Here is a 17,824-nt window from a genome sequence, read left to right on the forward strand (position 1 = left end):
TATTTAGCACGTATTTATTTATATTTATGTCCTTGATTTATTGTATGCTAAATCAATTGTTATAAACATCTGATACTTTCACTGACTATAAATATACAGAGTTGGGTGTGCAAATTTATGTATATATATATAAATATATTAACTTGTATTGCGAATCGATGGATCCGAGGTCAGTGTACTTATGACCACTGTCCATGTACTTTAATTATTTGTATTTATTTTAATTCCAGTACTTAAATTTTTAAAAAACTGTACTTACAAAATTAAATTTTTTTTTTGAAACTCATGTTATTTAAAATTACAAAATTTTACGGCCTGTATCATTTGATGCTGGATTGCTCAACGAAGGTTTTAGGTAATTTATTATAATTAACTCGTGTACATTTAATTATTATCATTATTTTTTTAAATTATTTTTAATTTTTAACGTCAGTATAAGAAAACGAAAAAGGTGAATTTGTTTTCAAATCAAATTTGTAGCGAAACTATTGACTTTAGAAAAAAATGTTTGAAATAAAAATTGTAGGAAATTAAATTTGCTACAAAAAAGGTAATAAAGCTTATCAACGTATCTTTGATAGTTTAAAAGTTATAGACAAAATAAACAAGAGATTAATAAGTTCAAAAACAATGTCTCAAAATTTGGTTTTTAAATTTAAGTTGCAATAACTTTGAAAAAATTAGATGTATGTAAAAATGTAATGAGACCGTTTTTGTAGAGAATTTAATAATTTACAAAAAACGTCGTCTACATTTTTGCCATATCTCTATTAGTTTAGCCATAATTTTAGTTTTTTAGCAAAAACTCATATAAATTTAAAAATGGGTAATAAAAAAATTATAGTTTCAAAAAAATTAAATTTACGCCCAGTGAAGCAGATGAGCGTACTGCTGTAAATTACAAATTTAATAACTAGATTCCAAGATTGCGCTTCCATGTTAATGTTATTTTTAAAATATACTCTTATATATAATTTATTTTAATAATATATAATTAATCTTGAGCTTCGAGTTATTTATAGAGTAATAGAGTTTTAAATTTAAAAAAATAATAATAACTTGGGTGACATTCATCAAGAATTAATAGAACCGATAATCATTAAGAGGTTTTAAGAAGAGTATATATTCTTACCCAAAGAATAAGAAATAGTTGTGTATAAAGGAGGAAATGAAATGTTTGAACGAGTTTACTTGATTGCGTGTTAGCTATGTCCTTCCTAGCTTTACTCTGTACTCTTTTTAACTTCTTCCTTGAGAACGTACTCATGAAACTCATATACTTACACATACGCGTGTGAGAATCGTTACAATAAAAGAATTCGCGAAGACTTTAATATATAATATATATATATTTAAAAGTATTTCAAGTGTGTTTACACTTAATGTGGTTCATTAGAGTAGATAAAAATAAATTAATTAAAGATTTTATCAGTTGTCTAAAAAAAATATAATGAAATAAAAAAAAAAATACTTTCATATATATAATAGTGAATTAACTTGATTTTATTTAATTATTCGTCTAATCTTAGAGAGTTATAAACTTTCCAAGTTACGTTTAAAAATTTTCCTTTAAATTTAAAATAAATTGCGGGAAATTCAAATCTGTCAGAAATATAAATTAATTTATTTATATTCGTTACTTTTACATAACAATTTCTTGGTGCAAAAAATATTTTTCATTATGAAATGAAAACAAAAGTTTTCTTAGGGCTAGAAAATGATTTTCTCATTTCAAAAAAATTTTTATCTTCAATTTTTAATGCAAAAAATTTTCTGGAAACGAATAAAAATTATTCGCGCCAAGAAATTATTTTTTTCTGTACAACTGATAAATTTCATAAGAATTAAAATCACAATATATTTTATATTATTGTCCATAAATCAATTAATTTTAAATACTATCGATTTCAAAGCTGATAATTATTTTTAAAATTGTACAGCTGCCCACTTTCAAAACTCAGTAAGGGACAAATTTTTCGAAATCGATATTTTATTATTTTTAGTTCCAGTGGAGTCTCGTGAACATGATTCAATAAATATTTCCAAAAATTTATTTTTGTCAGTTACTGTGTTTTGAAATTGGCGGGCGTGTAATTTACATTGAAAATTTTTTTTTTCATGCGTAATTAGTTTTTGAATACGCGAAATTTCATAGCAAGACTAAAATTCAAAATTATCAAAAACCAATCAAAGTTTCTAAAAAAAAAATTACTACTGTACTTGAAAAAATTTTTTTATTAACATCTGATTAATTTTTTTTTGGAAATTTGAAATTCTCACTAAAGATTATGCTTCAATTTTTATAATTACGTAGAAAATGAATAAATTTTCTAAAATTTCCATAATTACCCTAGAAAATAAAAATTTCTAGTCATATAAAATAAATATTTAAAATTTTGATTTCTTATCGCAAATTGTAATTTCATTTAATTGTAATTCTAGATTACACGGATCATATGAAGCTCTCAAATACGGAACGTTATTAGATGGACTTTCTGATCTCACTGGTGGTATTACTGAAAGTATTGCTATCCGTCAAGATCCAACTGGATGTGGTAGAGCACTTGCTAAGCTTCTTGATATGACTTCACTAATAACTTGTACAGTTAATAACAATAATAATAACCAGCAACAGCAACAGCAAATACGTACCAGTAATGAAAAACTTGCTAATGGAATTCAAATGGGTATTAATTACAGGCTTTACGCCATTGAGAGGGTAAATATGATAACTCCTGTAATACTTAATTTAGTTTTTTTTTTTTTTTTAATAATTCATATTAGTTTTATTTACTATTTTTCTAACAAATTACATGGATTTTATTGACATTAAAGTTTAAAAATAACAAAACGTTTGTGGTAATTTTATTGGGTAATAAAGCTCGTAATTATGTTATTATATTCTTGTATCTTTATGAGAGCTGCTGAAAGTTTTATTTTATATTAAATAAAATGCAGTATGTGGTTGCTCTCTACTCTCATTTATAATTTTTTATAGTAATTTACGTTGTTAGTTAGGAGAATTAAATAATTCCATAAAAATATTTTTAAATTGTGTGTAAGAAAGGAGACAAGAAATTAATACGACTGCTGGTTTATTGTCAGTTGTTAAGAAAATGATTATTAAAAAATTTTTAGATGCATTATACTTTATAAAACGATGTGAGAAAAGAATATTTTATTTTATAAGTTTAAATGTCACTGCAAAAAAATTTGCGGAGTGAATCCGGAGCAGATGACTGTCTATTTATTTATGAAATTCACTCCGAAGAGGAGTTTATTTTAATATTAAAACTCCGAATCAGAGTGAATGGGGATTGAAATAAAATCCAGATCATTCCGAAATCACTCCGCTGAAAAGACAAGCTCCCAATTTACTCCGGATGCGGAATGATTTTTTTTAAAACTCCGAAACTTCGAGTGACGAAGTGAATTTTTGGATTTGAATAAAATCCCGATCACTCCGAATTCACTCCGGATTTTTTACAGTGTAGGGTAAGAGCACCAGTACCCGGTAGCAGGCGTTTTGATCGAGATATTTTGTCTTGGGGATATTTTGTCGGGGGATATTTTCTCCGGGGATCAAAACGCATGGAACCTCAGTACCCAGCCCCAGACCAGTAACCAGCCACCTCATGTTAAATTATATCTAAATATATTTTGAGCTAATGTTAAAGTCTATGACCGGCTGGCTACTGGTTAGGGGCTGGGACTGGTGCTCTTACCCTATTTAAATTGCGTGTGGAAATTTTTAATACGTAAACTGTAAAAAATTTGGAGTAAATTCGAGTGATTACGGATTTTAATTAAATCAGAATTCACTCCATCACTCGGAGTTCGAGTTTTAAAAAAATCGGAGTCAATAAGAATATAATTACTTATCAATATCTAATGATATAAATTTATCTATAAATAGTATTCCTTTATATTCGCCCACAATAATATTTCACTCCATCTTTACTTCGTCTATTCAATTATTTTAATTTTTCATAAAACTAAATTTCAAATTTATCAGTTTCATTTACGTATGAAATTTTAATGACTAGTATTGTACTTTTAAAACACATCCATAATTTTTTTATGACCCACCTGAGTCATAATTTTCAAATACAAACTAATAAATTTTTATTTCTTCACAAAATAAACTTAGTCACAGAATTATTACCATTCCATATAAAAAATTTTCATAATAGTGATGTGTTAATTAAAATATAAAATTTTATTAACAGGTAGAGACATTTGGAGGCGAAGCGATACAATTAGTTAAATTACGTAATCCACTGGGGCCTGGTGGTGAATATATCGGCGCATGGGCCCGGGGTAGTCTCGAATGGGACGAAGTCCCGATCATTGAAAGGGATCGTCTTGCTGTCAGAAATATGGCGGAAGGTGAATTTTGGATATCGTACTCAGATTTTGTAAAAACTTTCACGCATCTCGAAGTTGTGCATCTTGATGCTGAAACCTCAAGAGACGAGCCTTCATTACACAGCAAACACACCTGGCAAATGAAACTGTATCAAGGCAGTTGGAGACGCGGCGTAACTGCCGGTGGATGTCGAAATAATCAAGGTTTGCTTTTATATCTTTTTTTTACTGCCCACAATTAACACTAACAATAAAAAAAAGAGAAAAAATGATTGTTTAATTTATCACTTTATTACCATCAACAGAAACGTTTCATATAAATCCACAATTACATTTAATTTTGAGTGAAATGGAGGAAGTAATTGTGTCCTTGAATCAACATTCAATTATGGAACCAAAGGTACTGCAGTAGTAATTTTATGCTCATTTTATCATTTTATTATTTCATTTAAAACTCATTATGAATAACTATTATTATTGTTGTTGTTTTTTTTTATTCATTGTTACTTTATATAATAATTGTCATTAAAGGTAATTGGTTTCACGGCGTATACGTTGCCAAAGAACAGCACGGAGTCAATAAATAGACAATTTTTCAAGAAGAATAAATCACTTGTCAATTCACAATATACGAATAGTAGACAAGTGAGTCATAGATGTCTTCTTGAACAAGGAGGATATTTACTTATACCAACAACTTTTGAACCTGGACAGGAAACCAATTTTACATTGAGGGTCTACAGCAGTAAACCACTTAAACTTAAGTAATTATATGGATATCATTAATATGATAGAGTAATTGGTCAAATCTGACCAATAAATGGATGATGACCAATAATTGGATGGAAAAGATTTTGATAAATTTTACTGAGAATATTCTATAAATTATTTTGAAAAGTAACGAATTTCGGGTGATAGTTTATGATTAGTTCTGATAAAAATGACTTATGAGAATTTATTGAAATGTTTAAACAGAGCGTCCGTGAAAAAAAAATGTTGAAGCGATGACTTTTCTAAACTTCAAAATGTAACACGAGTCTTTTTTAAACTTTTGAAAATTCAAAAGGAAAATCAATTATTCACAATACTAGTAAAATATGTTCAGAACTTGTTCAAAATCTGCGTTTTCTGACCGTATTTCGCACTGAAAAAATTATAAAATTTATCACTTTTAATGGGGAGTCAAAAAAAGTTTACAAAAAACGTTCATTTTATAAACAGATAATTTTCTTCTTCTTTGTATTTTCAGAAATTTCAAAAATTTCGTCATTGTGTCACATTTTGAAGTTTAGAATAGTCATCAACTTTTTTTCAACAATTTTTTTATATTTGTCTACTGGAATATTTCTTTTAATTACTGAAAATGTTAATTTTTTTCTCAATTTTCCTTTTTTTCCACTTCTATTTTCCAAATTTTTTTCATTTCCGTATAAATTTTTGTGTAAGTGAAACAGAACATTACAAAATTTATCAATATTTTCTAACATTATTTCATTTTGAAACCACGAGAAATTACTTAGCCATCAATTTATTGGTCGACTTATTTTATAACAATTAAATAAAATGAATAAAAATTTCTTTAGGCTACTGGACACTGTCCCGACGTTAATTAAATCAGCGATTGTTAAAGCTCCAGCTTTGGAAGGCAAAGGGTTCTCACAGTACGAAGCGGTATTTCTTCAATTAGCTGACGAGCATAAGACTGTAAACGCATTTGAACTTCAAGAGTTACTTGAAGCTTGTCTCCCAAATGATTATATCAAAAGTTGTGCTTCCATGGAAGTTTGTCGACAAGTTGTACTTACTATGGATGTATCCTTTTGATCAAAACTAAACTAAACTAAATTAAACTGGAGGCTGCGATAGATAAAATTATTTATGCAAACACTTGTCTATTTTTTTGTCTCGCACATTTAGAAAATTTGAATTGACAGTATACAGTTTAGTTTAAATATGTACTAGATATTTTTGAATAGATTTGCTCCTTGACTGAATTTTTTTAGAACTCGGGTAGCGGCAGACTTGAATTTAATGACTTCAAAGATCTAATGTGTAGTTTGAAATACTGGCAAGCAGCTTTTAAAAATCATACAAAAGAAAGAACTGGTATTCTCAAGGCTGAAAGACTACGTGACGCACTCATAGAAGTTGGTTAGTTAACACTTTATTTTGCTAAATAATTTTTTTTTTTAATTATTGGATAAATTATAATCTATGAATTTTTCTTTTGTTGCAGGATTTCAATTAAATACCGAAGTTTTAGCTGTTTTAATTCTTAGATATATGAGAAAAGATGGAACTTTAAGATTCGGTGATTTTGTATCTGCGATTTTACATCTAAGTGATGCATTTGGTAAATTAACAAAAGTGTTTTTTAAATTATTAAGGTCACGGTATCAAAATTTTGGATTATTGATAATTAAGTTTAAGAAATTTATGTTCAAATTTTTGAATTGATTAAATTCGGTATCAGAGGAAAAGTCTTGACTTGAATTAGTGTTTTTTCATAGTTTCAGACATTTGTTTTCAATAATTAGTTCAATATCTTTAGATTTCTGGATGTAAATTTAAATTTCGCGCTGAAAAATGTTATGATTATGGAAATCCGATTGAAATTCTGTAGAATTTCGATTGAGTCAAATCAGAATCAATCGGTTTCAGTCAGAAAAAAATACTCCCTAATAAAAATATTATTTTCTCATTGAAACCCATTCAGTTTTTAATTGAAATGAATCGTTTTCAATGGGAAAATAAAAAGTAATAAAAAAATTACTTTCCAATTGAAACCGATTCATTTCATTTAAAAACTTTGAATGGGATCATCTTGCAATGAGTCTGATTTGAAGAAAATGCTATTCAATAGAAATTTTTCACTGAATTATTGAACTGAATCAGATTTCTTATCCAGGAAAAATACTAAATTTGTTCGTATTAAGAAAAGACAAAATTTCTCTGGTACATCCTCAAAATTTAATCAGTTTTTATTGGAAATGAGGAAGGTTACAGGATCGTATTTAATTTTATTAAATAAATTATGTCTTTATTAATTTTAACTGTGATTTTATTTGGAAATGAAACGAGCAATCGGAAGATACGTAATTACAGCTTAGAGAGTTAGTTAAGACTAAATATTTATTTCTATATATTCCTTATCCTAGGTTCTTACATCCTACAGTTACATTTGGTCTACGTACAAGTCATAGCTTGCATTTTTGTTCAAAGAATATACCTAGTTTTATTACCCTGAGTGAAATATTCCTTTCGTTTTTAAGGAATTAACAAAACCTAATCCTGCTTCAAGGACAAAGAAAATACAGACCAGATGTTCCCACATTTTTCCAAAGACATAAAATATAAAATTAAAAACTAAAAGTATAAGGGACATTTTTGCTAACTGATGTACAATAATTCAAAAGTTTTTTTTTTAATTTTTAATCAGTATTTAAATATTTTAATAACAAAAAAAATTTGAGTATCTGTTGATGTTTTTTGAAAACTCAAATTTCACTGAGAAGAATAAAAATTCTTTTATTAAAAATGTTTAAAAAATGAATTTAACTACAGGATACACTTAATTAGTGAATAAGTTAATTAATAATAATAATAATAATAATAATATTTATGACTTTTTTTTTTTTAGCAATCTTTGAAGGTAAAGATCCATTACAAAATGGAAGTATTAAATTAAATTTATCCGAGGTAAGTTAATTTAAATACTAAACTCAATAATAAAATAATTTACACAATAATAATTAATGTTACTGTTTATTTTTTAGTGGCTTAGATCATCATTAATGTGTTGAAATACTTGAGCAAATAATACAAGAACAAAAGGAATAAAAGGCAATTCTTCTACAACTCAATTACCGCATCATCAATTATTCAAAAATCCGGTTCAACTTATCATAAAAAAAAAAAAAAAATGTAAAATAAAAAAGTTGTTACTTTTATTGAACAATTTTTTGCTAAAAATGTAAATAATAATAATTGGTTAAGAAATTCTCGCAAGCCATATTTTTAAATAACTGAGAGAATTAATTACTATAAGAAATAAATAAATATATTATATATTTACTAATATAAAAGATGTATAAAAATTAATGTTTTATTATAATTAATTTTTCTATTTAAAAATTATAACTTGTAAAATATAAATATACTTTTATATAAATATTATATATATATAAATATAAGTAATAAATTTATTTTTATTTTGTAATAAGACGAATTTTTTTTCACTGTTTACCTTTTGATAAAAATAAATAAAATGAAATCCTGTAATCCTAGAATTCAAAAAAATAAAAATATGCACATGTAGAAAATTCAAAAAACTACAGGCGCAATTTTTTCAAATTTTTTTTTTGTAATTTATCGTTAAAAAAAATCAAAAAATTATTAGACGTCAGTTAAGTTCAGTATCATAAAAAAAAACAATTTTCCATTTCTTTTATTAGTAAATAATTAAAAAATTATTATTATTATTAAATAATTAAATAAGAAATTAGTGATAATTTAAAAAAACATTATGTTTAAAAATTTAAATACATACGTAATTTATATCCACGTAAATTGTGCCATGATGATACTGAGTGACGTGGATGTTTAGGTTAGAATTTTCTTAGACACTGAAAATTGCTCGTGTATATATATTAACAATAATATATAAATAAATAATATAATATATAAATAAATAAATAAATATAAATATGTTCGAAATAACGGATACACAGAGTAAGTATTTTATAATTAATAATTACAAAAACAAATAAATTAATTACACTGGAATTAAAATTTGAATCAATGACATGGAGATTTAATTTATTTACATTTTTTTCAGAAATCGGAGTAGGTCTAGCTGGCTTTGGAATGTTTTTTCTTTTCTTAGGAGTGTTATTAATATTTGATAAGGGTTTGTTAGCAATAGGAAATGTAAGTTTTCATTATTTCTTTAAGTAATTTAATTTACTGTCAATGGCTCTGTATATTTTTATACTGAGAATTTGTGTTTATTTCCAGCTTTTGTTTATCTCGGGATTAGGATGTGTGATTGGACCAAGAAGGACACTGAGTTTCTTTTTTCAAAGGCATAAATTAAAAGCCAGTTTGGCATTTTTAGGAGGAATTATTGTTGTTCTGATGGGGTGGCCTCTTGTTGGAATGATATTAGAAACATATGGATTCGTTTTACTCTTCAGGTAAATTATTTTCATTTTTTAAAGACATTCTCAGACAATAACTCACTTTTTAAAATATTCAATTACCTTGAGCTGTCATGATTCTATTGAAATTTAATTAAATAATTAATTTAAAAAAATTAAAGCATTAATTGAAAAAAGAACAATTTTGCTGAGATAGAATTTTTGAAAATTACTTGCAGTTGATATAAATTGGGATTTAAATGAAATTTGGAAAATAAATTTCATGTCAATTTTCAAATTTAAATTTAAAAGTTTGTAAGCTAAAATTTATTTAATTTAAAAAATTTTATTTAACTCCTAATTGATAACCCTCGTGACAATTTTCCGGACTTTTCTCTGAAAAACTCTGAAAAAGTCTTTAGAACTTTGAAAAAATCTTTAGAACTTTAGAACTGAGATTTTCAGAGAAAATTCCGAAAAATTTCCACCAGGGAACGACTCCAAATAATTTTTTTGATACTCTATTTCTTGGTGAAATTGTTTTTCAATTAAGGCTTTAATTTTTTTTAAATTAATTAATTAATTAAATTTAAATACTATCATGACAGTCGAAAGTCATTTAAAATTTTAAAAAACCCAAGTAACAAAAAGTAAATTACTGTAGTAATTAAATTTGGTTTTTATGTTTGCAATTATTAAAGAAATATCAGATTGTAAAATTATAAAAAAAAATTATTTGCAGGAAGATAACAGCAATCAGCTTTCTTGATTTTCCTTCAAAATAATAAATTGATATATTTTAATTAATTGTTTTAATAATAAATATATTCAATCAGAAAATTGATAATTTAACATTTGGGTAAAAAAAATAGGGGGCTGGCGATTGGGTAATTTTCCTAAATTATAGTACACAATATTTTTAAAGCTTACAATCAATAAGTGATTGAACTTTTCAGTAAATAAAATTTTTTTAATCATAATTTTCTACATTAGTATTGATGAGCAAATGGAATTTTTTTTTTTAATTAAAAATTATAAAATAAATTTTGAAAAAAATTATCAATTAGAGCTCATGTAGAATTGTTGTGTCTACTTAAAATTAATTATTAAATAGCGTCAACAATTGTGTATTTAAATATAAGATTAATGAACATAAATATAATGAATGTATCGATGTAATTAATTAGTAATATAAATGAATATTTATTTTAATTGATCACAATTAAATATTTTTCAGTGGATTTTTACCAGTTGCAATAAATTTTCTACGTCGAGTACCTGTCCTAGGAACATTTTTAAACATGCCAGGAATCAGTAGAGTAATGGACATGCTTGCTGGTGATTCTAATAGAACAACTGTATGACCTTATTATTAAATATTTAATTTAATTTAAAAATAAATCTTATAATTAAGCTCAACAATTATAAAAAATAATTTAAACAAAACCATTGTAAATATCACCCGTTTATCGTAATTACATTTCTTTCATAACTTCATTCCATTCAATTAAAAAAAAAAATATATATATATAGATTTTTTTTTATTATTAGTTAGTTAACTATACAATTAAAAATCAAAAGTTGCCAATTATTTGTAATATAAATATAAATATCGCCCGATACTTGTGTTAAATAATCCAGTAAATTCAAATTATTTGTATTTAAATTTAATTTTCTCAAAATACGTACTTTGTAATTATCAATTATGAATATAAATAAAATAATAAGTCGAAAAATTTTTAATTTATGATTTAAGTATAATTTTTTTTTTTGCTTTCAGGAATTTTGAAATATCGGATGCCTTGCGTGAAATTTATATCATTAGATCATGAATTCATTCCAATTACTTTTTACTTATCATTAATAAAAAATAATTATCACTTAATAATTAAGAGATCTATTCTATTTGTTCATTAATACAACAATAGTACAAGTATTCCTTGAAACTTAAAAAATAGTAGATACTTACGAATTTTTATTTATCATACAATCAACCTCGATCTCGTGACCTCTAGTAGATAATGATATTAAATGTAGAACGAACTACGATGATAAATTACTTTTTTTTTGCATAGAAAAATTAATCAACTTAAGTGGGTAATTAATATATTTATAAATCAATTTATAATAAAAAATTTTTTCTCCTCATTTTTACAGCGCGAGCTTTTGAAATGTTTTTTAAAATTTTATTTTTGATTATTGATAAAATATGATATTAAAAAATTTCAAAAATAGTCATCTCGTCTAGAGTTCCTATTAAAATAATTTTAAAAAATCAATTTAATTAATAATGAGTCTATAAATACGATCCTGAAGTTAGCAGACAATTAAAAATTGTTTGATTTTTTTTTGAACAATTAAATTTGAAGAAAAAAAAAACTAAAAATATGCACATCTAGAAAATTTAAAAAACTACAAGTGCAATTTTATTTTCATAATTTATCGTTTTTTGAAAAATCCAAAAATTGTTAGACGTCGGCTAATTTTAACATCATGTCTTAAATATGATCCTGAAATAGGCAATCAAAAATTTTGAATTTTTTTTTTCAACAAATTACAAAAAAAAAAGTAAAAATATGCATATGTAGAAAATTAAAAAAACTATAAGTGCAATTTTTTCAAATATTTTTTTTTTATAATTTATTGTTTGGAAAAATCATCCAAAAATTATTAAACGTTAGCCAACTTCAGTATCATTCTTAAATTTATTTTATTGATTAAATACTCAGGGTTGCGATTGAAAACTTCCCTTATTATTTTAAAAGTTTCGTAATTGAAATAAAAAATATTTTTAAAATGAGTATCATAAAAAATTCTGATTAATATCAGCTTCAAATAAAATTAAAAATTTTCATCATATTGTCTGACTGAGATTAAAATTGAATTTCTACGTCGATTGAGTCCATGATAACATATGAGAGCCTTGTACTTTACCTTCATAAATTAATACATATCTTAAATTAATATAAAAATATTATAATCAAGACTTAATTTTTAAATAAGGGACCAAATAAAAACCACAGAAATTGTACTTCGACTTTTTATTATTGATTTTCAATAAACATGCATACATCTTAACATAAACAGATTAGATGCATACACTTAGACATATCTGTAAAGCGAAGTATTAAAATTTTTTATTTTTTTTGTCCAGTAATCATCCCCCTAAACTCGGTGTACTGTTCACGGATACTGTTTATAATTAAAGATGATCTCGTTTTTTTTTGTTTTTTTAATTAAATTTTATTTCGCATTTAATAATTATCAATTACGCATTATTTAATTATCTACAATGGGCCGAGATTAAGGGCGGGGGCAGCCCAGGTCTACATGCCCCGCCATCGCCGTCGATGGATCGATTCGTCGCACGTCCCCTGTCTTGTTTGTTTTTATTAATTCATTTAACTTTTAAATTTAATAATCATTTACTTTTAACTATTCATCAATTATCTAATCAATGAATTAATTTATTTATTACTTTACTTTTTCATGATAAAATAAATTTCCCTTGTATACAATTCAATGATCTTCGCAATCTCAAGGACGCGCATTGTTTATTTGAGCAGATTTTAGACTCACGATGATTATTATTATTATATCATATATTTATCAATATATCTAGTGTTTGTTGTTATTGATGTCATTATTATTAATTTCATTATTTTGGGCAGTCGTCGTTAGATTGATCTGCCAAACAATTTTTAAAATTTTCACGCCCGCGATCTACAGCGCAGACGTAAATGTCGCGTTTAAAAAAATACTTAAGAAAAGAAAAAAAATAGACAATTAATTAGTATATTATAATTAAATTAATTATTTTTCTCTTTATTTTTATATTTTATTATACGGGCCGAGTGCCGCTGCAAAAATAAATACTGAATTCGGCAATAAATAAAAACGAAAAATAAAAAGAAAAAGAAGTAAATTAAATTAAATTATTATAATATAAATAACTGGCATCTGAATGTTTATGTATGCCAAGGTTTGTTTTATTTAATACGCGAGTCACTTAGACGACATATTTAATTATTTATAATTTTCTATCTTAGCGCGTAGACCGCGTACTTAAAAGTTCGGGCGTGAGAATTATTATTTTAAAATTGTTTCTATTTTAAGGGAATAAATCTTGTTGCAATATTAGTTTTTAAATTTAATTTATTCGTGTCAATGATAGTGATTGTGTGTGTGTTTTTTAATCATGAAGGTGAAGGATCACTGATGGGATTAAGGGGGAGGGTAGGTCTAGGTTTTTAGAGGAGGTTCTTGATCTCGTCGTAGAGTACCAACACAAGGGCACCACCAGTACCACGGAGAACGTTTGAGAACGCACCCTTGAAGAAGGCATTTCCACCTTCGCTTCTGTAGATGGTTGCCCAACAGTGGAGGGTGTTCTTGTATAACATATCGGTCTTGGCACGACCAGACTGCATCATCATACGCCTACGTACTGTGTCGAAGGGGTAGGATACGATACCAGCAACGGTGGTGACAGCCTAGATATTTAAAAAAAAAATAGAGAATTAATTACTGCTGTATTTGGTGGTTTATAATATTGATTTAATAAATATATAGTTGTTACAAACCTGTGCAATACCCCATGAAACAAGGAATGGAGTTTTCTTGGGGTCGGGCAACATACCACGAGCGGTATCATAGAAACCAAAGTATGAGGCACGGTAGATAATGATACCCTGGACTGATACACCGAATCCACGGTACAATCCAGTGAGACCATCGGATTTGAAGATTTTAGTCAAGCAGTTTCCAAGACCGGAGAACTCACGTTCACCACCGGCTTTACCGACGTCAGCGGCCAATCTATAATAAATATATTTATTAAGTACATCATATTTTATTTAGAATTTAAGGATGAAATAAAATATGATCCTGAAGTCAGCAGATAATTAAAAACTTTTGGATTTTTTTTTTCAACAATTTAATTTAAGAAAAAAAAAAACTAAAAATATGCACTTGTAAAGAATTAAAAGATCTATAAGTGCAATTTTTTTAAATATTTTTTTTTTTAGGATTTTTCGTTTTTATAAAAATCCAAAAATTATTAGAACGGCTAAATTTAATGATCTTTGAAGTTAGCAGACAATTAACAATTTTTGAATTTTTTTTTTCAGCAAATCAATGGCAAAAAAAACATAAATAAAAATATGCACATGTAGAAAATTAAAAACTCTATAAGTGCAATTTTTTAAAATATTTTTTTTTTTTCGATCTATCGTTTATATAAAAATCCAAAAATTATATAACCGGATAACTTCAGTGTTATAATAAATAAAATTTAATTTTGTGGTTTATTTACCGGGTTCTGGCGAAATCAAGAGGGTAGACGAAGCAAAGTGATGTAGCTCCAGCAGCACCACCAGATGCAAGGTTACCAGCAAAGTATCGCAAAAACTGAGTGTTTTTGTCGACACCACCCAAGAAAACTTGCTTGTATTTGTCTTTGAAAGCGAAGTTCAAAGCTTGGGTTGGGAAGTAACGGATGACGTTGGCGAAGTTACCTCTCCAGAAACTGAGGAATCCTTGTTCTTTTGGGATACGGACGAAACAATCGACCATACCTGAAAAATTACATACAAAATTAGTTTAAATTTGAATAATTTTTATAAAAAAACAGCGAGTGGTAAAAAGTCTCTATCAATCTAGAAAAAATTGCCGCTTCCTCACAACAATAACGACATTACAGTCTAATGAAATGTAAACCAGCCATAACTGGTCTTCTAATTCACTTGATATTGAATCGAGGTCGCGTGTCATGAGTTCGTCATCAGCAACTCCCCTCTAAACTTTTAACTTTATCTAATTCAAAATCGTCTCTTAAAATTAAATCATTTAAAAAAAAATCACGTGCAATTTAAAATTCGGTTCCATTTAAAATGACCAGGTTTCGAAAACGATTATCGATTATACATCAAGTGAAGTTTCCTAAGAATAATATTCATTCAAGTTCAATGTCACCTTGAACTTGAAATTCAAAAAATAAAAACCACATCCAGGTTTCTCTGCAAGCATAATTTGCATTTAGTTTTAAATAAAAATTTAGTGAATGGTAACCGTAAGACAGCCATATTGTGCCGCATCGTCATCGATTTACTCGGAAAAAAATGAACGAAAGGAAGCAAATCCTCACGACGCCATCTGGCAGACATTTAATATCATATCGATCCACCCGCAGAAATGCCCAACTATTACACTTGTTCATCCATTGCAATGCACTTATATATCTATATATATAGATATATTATAGAAAAATCATTTAGTTATGTAAGAGTTGGCAGAAATAATTATTACATAAAGTTGTCTAAAAAAGTTGCCGAATGTGCGTCAAAACCGAGTCATTGATGGCTCGGGATCAAAGTTACATAAAAGTTAAAATAAAAATTCACTTTTTAACGGCGGTTACGTAACGGGAAAGCCTACGGATGCATCTGCATTTTAATTTTCTATTTGTAGTAAAAAAAAAATGGAGTTTAAAAGGCCTCGACATGTGGCATTGACACCATTTTAGTCACATGTTTTAAATCATTCAAATTCTAATGATTTTTTATTTTAACGCCCGACCACGCGGTCAAGAAAATTAAATTTAAATTCTCTATAACCTGCAATTATTAGTAATTATGATTACGAAGATTGATTACAATTATGATTAAAAAACGAACTTACCTTTGTAACGTTGGTCCTCAGCGATTTGCTTGGAGATGTGCTGCACCTGGAGGAGCAACTTGACACGCTCAATTGGCGCTACAGCGGTTTTTGAAATCGCAGCGGCACAACCACCGGCAATAAAATCTTTGGCGAACGCCACGGGATCCCCAAGACCAGACATATTTAATATAATTAACAAACGGGTTACTTTCAAAAAGGAAGATTACAATTAATTAAGGAGATCGTAAGATCGTAAGTCTCCTGTGGATTATGTTAAGTGTGTAATGGACGCGCGCCGGACGACGAGTGAGCGAGGCAGAGTTCTTCTCGTTGAAGCGACCACCTCCGCTAAGAATAGCTGCGCAGGTCACGTGTCAGCGCATGCGCGCACGAGAAAATTTTTTTTAATCCACACTTGAGATAGCAGTTGAGAAGCCTAAAAACCCTGACACTTAAAATGTCTTACACTGACATTAATAATGTTTTTGAATTGTTATTTAAATATTCAAGATCATATTTTGTAATTTATCATTTATTTACTTGCAATTCGAATAGTTTTAATTCGCTATACCTGTTTGATATAAATGACATTTGAATTTGGGAGTAAGCCCGCGCAAACGTCACTTCCGTCTTGGGGCTGATTAGAATGCAGTGTCAGGGTCAATTTAGTATAAAATAAATATTTGATTCAAATAATAGATAAATAATTGTTTCATAAATTATTATTTTGATAATTATTGATTTAAATTCATTTATTTTTGTAAAATAATCGATTATTTTTATTTTACACTGTCGATTGATTAGGAGAATGTCAAGGCAGTTGCGCGCGCATTAAACATTAGGGCGTTTTTTGACCGCGCATTCTTATTAAAAGACGCGGGAAATATGATTCTGGAGAAAAAAAATCGATAAATTCCAGGGTGTTGGGTATCATTGAACTGTGCGCTTAATTATTTAAAATTATGAGTGACAGTTAATTGTATTAATACTCATTAATTAGTAATTAAATCAAATCATAAATAATTACGTGATAGAATAATTGAAAATTTGAATTTTAAAAAAATGCAAGTGAGGAAAAAGGATTAGTGTAAAATCATTTGAATTTTTAAGTTGAAAAAGGATTTTTTTGTTAGCCCTGGGACACAAGACAAGACACAAGGTCAAATTCACCAAAAGAGGTTAAGGGGACATCAAGTTGCGTAACTCTGGCTGTTAGCCAGGACTTCTGACATCGCAAAAGTCCCAAAGTTCAATGGAGCACTCGTGCTCGACTTAAACATCTACATCTTGTTGTTTAAATATATTAATAGATTTGGTTAAAACTATTCACCGATTATGCGGACCTTGCAGAGAATAGAATTATTGCTAAATGTGTCTCCGAATCTTGAGGATAAAACACAATATCGAAATATGACAGCTCTAATTTTATGTACAATCAGAAATATTATAATTTATGTTTGGGTTTATTGATATAATGATAACTTATCTTAATTACATGGATGTTATTACAAACTTCTTTTATTTTGATTCTCAATCATCACATCGTCCATTCATTCAAATTTCTTAAAAAATAAATTATGAATAAATTAACGCTGGAGTAAATATTTATTTAATGTTTTGTCTGAAGTTTTTTTGAATTTAAAAAACAACTTCGCGGA

The 17,824-nt window shown here is 27.2% G+C and overlaps 3 protein-coding genes across 4 annotated transcripts in view; 2 read left to right on the forward strand and 1 right to left on the reverse strand.

Annotated features, from left to right (window-relative positions):
- Window positions 1-8,459, forward strand: part of LOC130673993 (calpain-C) — a 28,048-nt gene extending 19,589 nt beyond the window's left edge. For both annotated transcript variants that reach the window (XM_057479233.1, XM_057479234.1), the window contains exons 5-13: window positions 2,443-2,719; window positions 4,230-4,572; window positions 4,674-4,768; window positions 4,900-5,132; window positions 5,952-6,180; window positions 6,372-6,519; window positions 6,605-6,721; window positions 8,009-8,067; window positions 8,145-8,459. In XM_057479233.1, coding sequence (XP_057335216.1) covers window positions 2,443-2,719; window positions 4,230-4,572; window positions 4,674-4,768; window positions 4,900-5,132; window positions 5,952-6,180; window positions 6,372-6,519; window positions 6,605-6,721; window positions 8,009-8,067; window positions 8,145-8,171 — 1,528 coding nt within the window. In that variant the 3' untranslated portion in view covers window positions 8,172-8,459. The remainder of the gene's footprint in view (window positions 1-2,442; window positions 2,720-4,229; window positions 4,573-4,673; window positions 4,769-4,899; window positions 5,133-5,951; window positions 6,181-6,371; window positions 6,520-6,604; window positions 6,722-8,008; window positions 8,068-8,144) is intronic.
- Window positions 8,460-8,922: 463 nt separating this feature from the next.
- On the forward strand, window positions 8,923-12,946 carry LOC130673995 (vesicle transport protein GOT1B). Its single transcript, XM_057479237.1, has 5 exons — window positions 8,923-9,099; window positions 9,206-9,297; window positions 9,385-9,563; window positions 10,744-10,864; window positions 11,287-12,946. Exons 1-5 carry the CDS (start codon window positions 9,075-9,077, stop codon window positions 11,293-11,295), a joined length of 426 nt encoding a protein of 141 aa, XP_057335220.1. The 5' UTR covers window positions 8,923-9,074; the 3' UTR covers window positions 11,296-12,946.
- Window positions 12,893-16,491, reverse strand: LOC130673994 (ADP,ATP carrier protein 2). The gene is made up of 4 exons (XM_057479235.1): window positions 16,185-16,491; window positions 14,821-15,082; window positions 14,090-14,324; window positions 12,893-13,999 (listed from the first exon to the last, which is right to left on the reverse strand). The coding sequence occupies exons 1-4, from the start codon at window positions 16,345-16,347 to the stop codon at window positions 13,757-13,759; spliced, it is 903 nt and encodes a 300-aa protein (XP_057335218.1). The 5' UTR covers window positions 16,348-16,491; the 3' UTR covers window positions 12,893-13,756.
- Between the last annotated feature and the right edge of the window lie 1,333 nt (window positions 16,492-17,824).

Source organism: Microplitis mediator, chromosome 8, assembly GCF_029852145.1.
Source record: "Microplitis mediator isolate UGA2020A chromosome 8, iyMicMedi2.1, whole genome shotgun sequence".
Taxonomy (NCBI): domain Eukaryota; kingdom Metazoa; phylum Arthropoda; class Insecta; order Hymenoptera; family Braconidae; genus Microplitis; species Microplitis mediator.

Excerpts from the sequence above, each read along its gene's own strand:
- LOC130673995 (XM_057479237.1), top strand. The coding sequence starts at position 9,075 with ATGTTCGAAATAACGGATACACAGA. Across the intron at positions 9,100-9,205 it reads CGAAATAACGGATACACAGA|AAATCGGAGTAGGTCTAGCT; the intron begins GTAAGTATTTTA and ends CATTTTTTTCAG. Across the intron at positions 9,298-9,384 it reads GTTTGTTAGCAATAGGAAAT|CTTTTGTTTATCTCGGGATT; the intron begins GTAAGTTTTCAT and ends GTTTATTTCCAG.
- LOC130673994 (XM_057479235.1), bottom strand. The coding sequence starts at position 16,347 with ATGTCTGGTCTTGGGGATCCCGTGGCGTTCGCCAAAGATTTTATTGCC. Across the intron at positions 15,083-16,184 it reads TGAGGACCAACGTTACAAAG|GTATGGTCGATTGTTTCGTC; the intron begins GTAAGTTCGTTT and ends GTAATTTTTCAG. Across the intron at positions 14,000-14,089 it reads TTTCATGGGGTATTGCACAG|GCTGTCACCACCGTTGCTGG; the intron begins GTTTGTAACAAC and ends TTAAATATCTAG.